At 48.7% G+C, this 9697-nt stretch overlaps 1 protein-coding gene across 3 annotated transcripts; it reads left to right on the top strand.

Moving 5' to 3' along the window:
* Positions 1-2005: 2005 nt before the first annotated feature.
* On the top strand, positions 2006-8908 carry GNPNAT1 (glucosamine-phosphate N-acetyltransferase 1). Of its 3 annotated transcripts, none has more exons than XM_063333870.1 (6): positions 2006-2119; positions 4826-5013; positions 5700-5762; positions 6400-6527; positions 7055-7116; positions 7497-8908. In XM_063333870.1, exons 2-6 carry the CDS (start codon positions 4842-4844, stop codon positions 7642-7644), a joined length of 573 nt encoding a protein of 190 aa, XP_063189940.1. In that variant the 5' UTR covers positions 2006-2119; positions 4826-4841; the 3' UTR covers positions 7645-8908. The 3 variants fall into 3 exon arrangements, with proteins under 3 accessions (XP_063189940.1, XP_063189941.1, XP_063189939.1); XM_063333871.1 differs by lacking the exon at positions 2006-2119 and adding an exon at positions 3184-4286; XM_063333869.1 differs by lacking the exon at positions 2006-2119 and having other exon boundaries at positions 4323-5013.
* The last annotated feature ends 789 nt before the right edge of the window (positions 8909-9697 follow it).

Genomic DNA, 9697 nt, shown 5'->3' with positions numbered 1-9697 from the left:
CGCCGTATTCCCCGAGCAGGTCCAGGACCTCTGCTCCCAGCCCCGCTGGGGAGAGCTGGGCTGACCCCATGTGGTCACGGCCTTGTTATGGCACGATTCGGTTTTTAAAAAAGTCACAACTTTTCACCGTTACTGAGGTAAAATGCAAAATCTGCCTCCCAGCCCCAAAATCTTTCCATCAAGGAAAAGACACCGCGGAGGGAGTTCAGATAAACCCCCCATCCGTCATTTTTCACGCAGTGGAAATGTGTCCGTGCTCCCGGTTTCCTCATTTAACCAGCCAAACCAGCGCTTCGTTTCTTTTCGTGCACAGAAGCAAAATAAAAGTGTTCATTTTTTAGCACGGATGGGACCTTCCCAGCCCTCTTAATGCCTCAAAACAAAGGAAATAGGGAAAGGACAGGAAGGGAAATCTCACACCCAGTTTGTGCCTTTCCCTGCAACAAAAGGTTAATATTTGCAGCGATTCACCCACGCAGCGCCCAGCCCTGGACAAGCTCGGGGCAAGCATTGCCCCCAGATTTTGGGTGTGCCTGAGCCCAGGGAGGTCAGCGTGTGTCATCGGTCACTCCGGGCCCGAAGAAGTCAAAACTAAGTAATGTTGATTGTTTCCATGGTAACGGGGAGTGATTCATTCTGAGGGTAACGTAACAGGGCAGGGGGAAGAAACGGTGGAAAATGAAAATCACATCTCAAAAGCACGTTGTATAATTATCTCATTGAGCAGGACTGCTGCTCCACGTGTGCCTTGGCCTCAGCTATTTATAAAAAAAGTCTCTTAAGATGATCTTTAAGCTGCTTTTTGTTTGGTTTTTTTTATTGAAAAGGAAGAAAATCCCTCACTCGTGTCCCCTGCCAGACTTGGAGGCTGAAGAAGGCCCATCCCAGCACAGGACAGCAGGTCTTCCCCGAAGGAAGTGATGCAGCCTCCAAAAACAATCCCCCAAAGACGAAAATTATCAAAGCCAGCGATGCTTTCATGACGAACGCTGCTGCTGCCTGCAATTCCTCAGGAGAAAGAAGAACCTTTGTACAGTCCTTTCATCTGAGCCATCCCTCCACAGGCACCCACGAGCCCCTCCTGAGCTGTGGCCAGCTCTGGATTAAAGAGGACAGCCCTTTCAAAGCCACCAAGCAGCTCCCCAGAAGAACTTCTGAGGCCAAACCCCAGTGAAAACACGGGGAAATGTATGTAAAACAGCTGACAGTAATACCCCACGAACTGCCTAGAGACCTGCTGCTCCTGAAAAGCGTCAGATGGGTCTCCACTGACCTCCACATGGTCTGGGCCTCACTTTTACCTTCCCCCAGTAGAAAATCCTGGCTGAACGAAAAAAACCCCGCCAAGCTGTAAAGGGAAAGCTGGCATGGATGAGAGGAAGGCATCATGGATGAGAGGAAGGTGCGATTCCAGCAAAGACCCCCCAACACCGCGCTGAGAGGGGCAGGACCCCCCCACCCCACTGAAGGAGAAATCACTCCCTGTGCTGAAGGACACTGCCCGCTCCCCTGCCACCCGCCTCGCTAATGGGGGGATGTTAGTTCTGGGAGACCGAGGGATTTTCTTTCAGGCGTCAAAACCCTGTCAGGGAACCGCAAACGCCTTCATGCCCCGGCGAGGCCTAAGGCCTGGGCAGCCTCACTGCTCTCAGCCTCTCTCCCGCCGAGCCCACCGGGGCCGCCACCAGGGTGAAACGGCCCTTCTGGCGGGGGAGCGGCGGGAGGAGCGGCGGGGAGAGCCGATGCCGGGCAGGGGCGGCCGGACCGGACCGGACCGGACCGGAGCAGCATTCCGCAGCCGCGTCCGCCATCTTGCGCCGGCTCTCAGGGCCGGAGCGCCACGTGACAAGAGGGGCGGGGCCTCCCTGGGGAGGGGACGTGGCCACGCAACGCACCGCCCAATCCGCGCGCGGGGGCGAGGCTAACCCCGAAGGTCGCGAGGCCGGCGCGGGGGCGGCTCGGCGTTCCGGGCGCTCGGAGCCGGGGCGGGGCCGGCGGGCGCCGATTGGCTGCGCGCGGGCGTGCGTGCGCGCGGGGCCCCGCCCCCAGTGCCACGTCCGTGCGGCGCCTGCGGCGGAACCGGTGCGGGCGGCAGTTGGCGCCGCGGCCTCGTGCGCGGGTGAGTGCGGGAGGGGCGCGCGTCGCCTGAGGGGGGTTCGGCCCCCTCCTGAGGGGCCGGGGGTGAGGTGGGGGGATTCCCTCTCTGAGGGCTGGGGTTGAATTGAGGGCACCCCCCACCCACCTCCCCCCCGAGGGCTGGGGGTGAGAAGATGAGCCGGTGAGGGGTCTCCCCGCTGAGGGGGAGGTGAGGGGTCTCCCCGCTGAGGGGGAGGTGAGGGGACCCCCCTGAGGGCTGGGGGTGAGATGAGGCGGTGAGGGGACTTCCCCACCCCCCCGAGGGCTGAGGGGGAGGTGAGGGGATCCCTCTCCGCCCGAGGGGCTGGGGCTGTTGTGAGGGGACCCCCCCCGAGGGAGAGGGGGTGAGATGAGGGGACTCCTCCGAGGGGCTGGCTATAAAGTGAGGGGACCCCCCCCGAGGGACAGGGGGTGAGATGAGGGGACTCCTCCGAGGGGCTGGCTATAAAGTGAGGGGACCCCCCCGAGGGGTTGGCTGTGAGGGGAGGGGTTCCCCCTCCTTGAGGGGCAGGGTTAGGGGACCCGCCCTTGAGAGGCAGGGTGAGAGTGTGAGGGGATCCCCCCTGAGGGGCTGGGGGTGAGGTGAGGGGATGAGGGGACAACCCCCGAGGGGCTGGGGGTGAGCTCGGGGGACCCTCAGCATACCGTGCTCCCTGCCAGCTTCCCGGAACGGAGGGATAGGCGAGAGGGCCCAAATGGGGAGCCCGGGATGCTCCAGTGGAGGCCTCAGGTGTGCACCGGGACCAGCACACGGGCTCGGAGCAGGCCTGGAGGGGAGCCCAGCCACCCATCGAAACAGGCCCGAGCTCTTCCTTGCCAGACATTGATCCTTTTTTTTAATTGGCCAATGCATTTGTAGTGAGTAAGGCATATCCCTGACTCCAGAAAATGCGTGAAGCTTCAAACTTCTTCCTGCTCCACCAGTGCTGGATGTAGTTTGAAAAATAACTTTATTAAAAAAAAAATACTAACTGCTTGAAAAGCATCAAAAATTTTCTTTCCTTCGTGTGCTTTTCTACTGCTGTGTGTGCTTGGTGTACTATAACCTGGAGCTGAAATTAATTAGATTTATTTTATTCTGTACAGGACACTATCTGAGTGTTGTGAATGAATTCGTGAATTCTAGGAAGAGTTTGTAATGGAACAGGGTAACAGCAACATTAGAGTGATCAGGATCTAGGAACAGAGATGTCAAATGTATTGCTGGAACCGGGGGGACTTTGGTTTTGCTTAGCAGTGACATAATTAATACACTGGTGATGGGCTTGCAGTCCTCTGCGCGCATCGATGTGATCTGATCGATAAAGCTCAGGACTGGGAAGACCTGGATTCTCGCTTCTGACTCTGCCTTCCACAGAAATGTTTTTCTTTGCACTTCATTTTTCCCGCTGTTTCATTTTGAAAATTCATGTGGGATGAGAATTTTTATTGCTGTTTAATTTCTCTAACAGCAATTTTTTTACTTTTATATGCAAGATTGAGATGAGAATGGGGATTTAAAGACCAGTGTATACCAGCAGGTGGCATAGAAAAAGATTTCGTGGTTGTTTTAGGTGTTTTTTTGATTAGGTATTTCTTTTAAGAAGCTATTTCAGTTGGGTTTCCAGAGCCACCTTCAGTTTTGAGGTTCGTATGCTGCCGTTAAGCCGAGATGTTCCATAGCTGACATCCTCTGTACTTTCTCTGGGCAGCTTACAGGGCTGTAAGATGTCCTAAAGAAAAATGTATTTAGGATGAATATTTTTCAAAATATGTTTATTTGGCCTGCCCAACAGCGTGCAACTACCCTATCTTTTATGGTGCAGCTAAGTTAATTTGAAGATGTATAAAGAACTTAGTCTCAGGACAAGTTCCCATGATATGCTCTGTTCATACCAGAAACCTGACCAGGTATTCTACAGATGACAAAGTAAGAATTATTTTCCTATACCTAGCAATTAGGAAAATATATCACTTTGCTTCCTCTTATCTCTAATTCTGAATAATACACAATTCCCAAATGTCTCTTTAATCATTAACAGGTGTCTCACCATCATCTTGGCAGTTCCGCGTTTTACCTGTTAATGGACAATGAGGCGCTGCGCTTTGCAGCTGCGATGGCATTAGCTTTTGTAAATACACCGAGCAAACATGACCGCCTGAGAAACGTGGTACGGGCTGTAAGCGTGTGTGCAGGCTGTTGTATCATCTGTGTTTTCATATGTGTGGTGCAGTGCCTCTTGGCTGAGATACTAAATATTTATGTGATGGGACTGGTTGAAAAAAGTGCACTTTCCTACCACCAGTTTTAAATGGAATGCGAATGAAAATGATCTCTATACTCGGTAAACACTATTAACGGTGCAAGATGCTTTCCTTTTCCAAGGGCTATGGAGGTTAAATTTCCTAGTCAATGTCTTATCTGTTTTATATTTTTTTCCAAGAGAAAAAACTTCCCAGATGAACTTTGAAGTGCCATATGTGTTTACTTTCGGTAATGTGAGCAGTGTCAGTGTGTAGCGGCTTGGTCCAGTGAAGGTTGAGGAGCTTCAATCGCAGATAAAGCAAACAGCAGTTTCAGTTTCATTCACCTTTCTTTGTGTCCCTGAGGAACATCACGTGGCATGATAGAACCATGGGAAATGGCGTATTTAGAGATTAAAACAAGAGCAAACCAAAATGTTCCTTACTCATGTGCGTTCTGTTCCAGAACACCTGTTGCAGCCATGATGCCTGTTGCCACCGTGATGCCTGATGACACACCGATGTTTGACCCAAATATTCTGCACGAACTTGACTGGAGCGAGAACACGACGACGTTTTCTCCCGCTATTTCTCCTTTAGATCCAGGAGATGGTCTAGTTTTGAGACCGCTTTGCACGGCTGATTTAAATCGAGGTAGAATCCTGTTTAATGATCATAGCAAACAAAAGCTGGGTGCTGAATTAGATAGTATGTATTTCTGCATTATCTCTCGATAGATTAGGATTGCTTGTTTTAGCTGTATTTAGGTTATTTTCATTAGTAAGGAATTTGAGCACTTGGCACCATGGATTGGTGCTGTGTTGGGTGACCCTCAAAATTGGTTTTACTATTTTAATAACCTCAAAAAACATCTTAAAATTCAAGTCAAATCTTCTGAACAATTCACAGCTTCCTACTTACCACAGCTTTAGAGAGGGAGTACAGTTGTTCATGCTGTTTCCTCTGATATTAAAGTAATGTGAACCAGCATATTCTTCTTAGTGCCTGGAGACTTCCTCAGTTCTGTAACTTGGACAAAAAAGGTTAATATCACATAATTTTGGGCTTATACTTTTCTTTCTTGAACAAATGCATCTTCTGCACTTGAGTTTGCTGCTGGTGCATTAGCTGATCCTTCAGCATTGCTCAAGGGAGGAGTTTGATTTTAAGATTACTGTCTACTTCTATAATATGCAGAGCACAGACCTTTACGTACGACTGAATTGGATGGCGCTGTGGGGATGTTCACTCTCCAGTCGTGTCTGGTTGTTATGCACTATTTGGAGCTAATTGTGTGTTGCTGTCCCTCGCTGAGGGTTTTTTTCTTTCTTTTACAACAGGCTTTTTTAAGGTTCTGGGTCAGCTGACCGAAACTGGAGTTGCAAGCCCGGAGCAGTTTATCAGTGAGTATATCATTATTTCTTAGCACTTCCACAGAGGAACCAGAGGACAGTGATGCCGACAACAAAGCTACTTGGGTATGAGGCTCCCAACTGCCCAATGCCAGAGGGATTCATTAGCTCAGCTGCCCCAAGGCAGCCTTTGGCACTCGGTGTTGGATCCAGTCGCAGCTATCCCCAAGGGCTTCTTGGCTGGGACAGGCCTAAACTATGTTACCTGCTTCTGAGACTGAGCTTTAGGTACCTGGCAGGAGGGACTGTGGGTGAAGGCTTGTTTTGGCTGAATTATTGCAGCACCGATGGCAGGGCAGAGGCTCAACAGCATCTTGAGCTTTACTGGCTGGACTGAGATGTAAGAAAACTTACAGGCTGCCACCTTCGTCGTAGTGCCCACCTGCAGAGGTGCTGTGGCAGGAGGGCAGTGAGGAAAAGGCATTTGTTTAATTTCTGCTTTTTCCTGGTTCTCTCTCTGGGTTAGTCTGACTCCAGGGCTTTCAGGTTCTGGGGTCTTGGGTGCTTCTTCCATGTGATTCTGAACCCTGCAGTGATCCGCGTTCAGAATCTGCTGCAAGTGTTAGACCCTGCAGCCATTTCATCTGAGATTAACGGTGACTGTTCCGCTGTCTATCTGCTCCCACAGAAACCTTTGAGCACATGAAGAGGTCTGGAGATTACTACGTTACTGTAGTAGAAGACACAAATCTTGGACAGATTGTTGCTACGGCAACGCTGGTGATAGAACATAAATTCACTCACTCCTGTGCAAAGGTATATTCTCTCACTGCAGCTGTGAGGGAAAAGATCCTGTCCCCAGACTCTGTGCATGTTATTTTTATGGTGTTACTGTGTGATGAAGTACTTCCTGCTGAGTCAGTGGCGAAGGCATTTTAAAAATATCCCCCATCTTTAGGTGCTCAGCTAAACAGTACAAAGAAGCTTTGGCTTTTCTTTAGGAAAAAGAGCAATGATGTCTGTCCCGTTCTGCCTCCCAGTGAGCTTCTGATCTAGTCAGACTTGGTTCTGATGGAGCAGGTGGCTGAGGATCTCACTACTGCGGAGTCCCAGCAGGATGCATGAAAACAGGGAGCTGGAGAGATCCAGATCCCTTGGTGGGGAAAGGCCATGGTGGGAATGCGACTCCTGATGGGTGCTGGAAGGGGCATTACCAGCATGTCAACCACTGGGGCGGTTGTACTGAACTAGACAGCGGGAAAATCCAAGCAGGAGATGTAGCGCGGTGAGGAAACGAACACAGCAGCGTTCTCTTCAACTGACAGCTGCCTCTATTTTCACAGAGAGGAAGGATAGAAGATGTAGTAGTAAGCGGGGAGTGCAGAGGAAAGCAGCTGGGTAAACTGTAAGTATTTCACCACCGTTGCCATTCAACAGCAAGTGCTTGCCCGGTTGGTTTCTGTCCCCCAGCTCCCCATGCTGCTGGGTATGAGCAGCCCTTGGAGAGGGGGATTTTGGCACTGGGGGGTAGGTCCCCCCCACCAGCCCAGCAGAGAGGGTTTGGCCAGAGGGTATCACCCGCTGGCTGAGGTGCTTGTAGCAGTAACGTAAAAATGTCTGCAAAACACTGGTGCTTTGTTCTTTTTTTCTATCCCGTGTAGCGAAGGAAAACGCAGAGGGCTGTAAAACTTCAGTATTGTAGGTCTGATAGCTTTAGCTAATTAAATATTAATTGAGCAGTTCAGGGACAGTTTCATTTAACTGTGGGTTTTCTGTCTCTTTCAGATTAACATCCACCCTGACACTGCTAAGTAAGAGACTGAACTGTTACAAAATTACACTTGAGTGTCTGCCAAAAAATGTGGATTTCTATAAGAAGTTTGGCTATTTGGTATCTGAAGAAAACTACATGTTTCAACGGTTCTTTAATTAAGAACTTCCAGTCTTTTTTTTTTTTTTTTTGGTAAAGACTGTTGGTGGAGGAGCTTGTGCTACAAACATTCTCTTCGTGGAAAATTTATAGTTTATTGCTGCAAATATAACAATCCCTATAAATAATGAACATCAAATGTGTAAATCCTACAGAAAAAAAATTACTGACGTTTTGGAAGGGTCCTTTGGGTTAGGAAATAAGTGCTTAGAACTAATTTTTACTACTGTTCAGTCTAAGTGAAGCTTTTTTGTTCTAGCTGAGTTACAAAGGACTCTTGTTAAAGGGATGGTTTTTAACCAAAGGTCTATATTTTTATCTCAAATTTTTTCTTGCATTGTATTTTTCTAAAGGTTTGCGCTTCTTTTCTGGGTAGTTGAAGTGCAGCTCACGGGGTGGCTCTGGCTGTACTTTGCAGAAGGAGGATGTGGCTTGGGTAGGGATGATGCTTCTCGCACAGGATTAGTGACACGGAATGGGCGGTTGTTTCGTCCTTTCTGCGGAAGCTCCCTGAAATGCTGTTGATGTTTGCGTACCTAAACTTTTATAGGCACTATTTTAATCTGAATTTGTTACTACTTGTGCGGGTAGGGGAGAATCCTTATGGGCTATGCTAAAGCTGATGTTCCGAGTGTAAAAATGGACGTGTACTTCTCACTGCAGTGGTCCTGCACTTTAGCTGATAACTTTGTTTTCAGGATAATTACATGTTTTCTGACTAGCCCAATGGTTTGCGACAGGGCAACCAGAATGTCCCTGTCCTGAGCAGGGCTCTGCCTAGTGCTCAGTGGGAATGTGATTTGGGATTCAGCTTCCCCCAGCTGTACTCAAACTCCTGAGGGCCAGGGGGGCTCTGCTGGTGACAGGGAAATCCCAAGGGATTGTTGCTGCTCTGGAGCATCCCTCTTGCTATAAGATTGGATAAATGATTTTAGCACTTTTGCCAGTGATGGCAAGCAAATAACGTACAAAGCCCTGGTTTCAACAGTAGCGTTTTGTGCGGGGAGAGTGACAAATCCTATGTCTATGAATAGGGCATTATAAATACGTGAAGGTTCGTACAGAACAGCCAGTCTCGTTTGTGAACAGTTCAGCCTCACAAAATGTTCTTTCCTTGTGGTGTGGAGAGCTACTTTAAGCTGTGGGGGGGGTTATATTTAATAGTCCTGATGGTACTCCACTCAATATAGTGTTCCCTTGGTGATGTCTGTTTTATTTATTGATTATTTTTTTAAAAAAAAATCTTTAAGCTGAATAAATGAAGACTGCCAAATGTGTCTGGTTTTTGTATCACTGTGTTATGCCTAGTGGTAGGTATCCAGGGTAAGGGTGTACCTGTTGTCTTTCAGAACAGTACCACCTGCTCCAAATAGCTTTGCTTTCCTTTCCCTGGACAGAAAAGAACACTTTTTGAGATTCCATATTGATTTTAATGAAATTCTCAGCTCATGGGGTGGTTTTCACCCATTTTCTTGGGGCTGTTCTCCCCTGAGGGAGAGCTGGGCTCTTCCCTGCTGTGCTCTGCTGTCACAGATCTAAGGGGCTTGAGCCCCAACTCTGAACTAATTGTATAAAATCAGCTATTGATTTATGCTGGGCCCAAATGACTGAGGTGGGTTTTCTTGCCTTTCACAGTTTTAATTAATTTTGCATTTCTACTAATTTGATGTGGATTATTTGAATTCTATGATATCTACACCATCTAAGGAGCTCCAGGCCCTCATTATGAGTTAATGAAAAGATCAGTAGAAGTCAGGAGCAGGTGATTATGTACCCAGCTTAGATCATTGTAAAACAAATGAATTGGGTTGAAGGTTTGGTTTTGTGGCTGCAGGACAAAGCCTCTGCTGGGTGGAATCCGGCTCATCCCTTGAGCTTTGAAGAGCTTGTTGTTCTGTACATTTTTTTGGGTGGCAGCTGTTCCCTCCCTGAGGAGGAGATTTCCTCCTTCTTCCTTCTGCTTCCCCAAAGCTGGAAAGGGAACTCTAGCACCTTAACATACAGCTGTGGCTCCCTAAAGCTCTGGGTCCTGCAGCTTTGTGTCCAAACCTGGGGA

Source organism: Chroicocephalus ridibundus, chromosome 4 (assembly GCF_963924245.1).
Source record: "Chroicocephalus ridibundus chromosome 4, bChrRid1.1, whole genome shotgun sequence".
NCBI lineage: Eukaryota > Metazoa > Chordata > Aves > Charadriiformes > Laridae > Chroicocephalus > Chroicocephalus ridibundus.
Note: the sequence above shows the minus strand (reverse complement) of the source record. Positions and strands in the feature narration are given on the sequence as shown.

Excerpts from the sequence above, each read along its gene's own strand:
- GNPNAT1 (XM_063333869.1), top strand. The coding sequence starts at position 4,740 with ATGATAGAACCATGGGAAATGGCGTATTTAGAGATTAAAACAAGAGCA. Across the intron at positions 5,014-5,699 it reads CACGGCTGATTTAAATCGAG|GCTTTTTTAAGGTTCTGGGT; the intron begins GTAGAATCCTGT and ends CTTTTACAACAG. Across the intron at positions 7,117-7,496 it reads GGAAAGCAGCTGGGTAAACT|ATTAACATCCACCCTGACAC; the intron begins GTAAGTATTTCA and ends TGTCTCTTTCAG.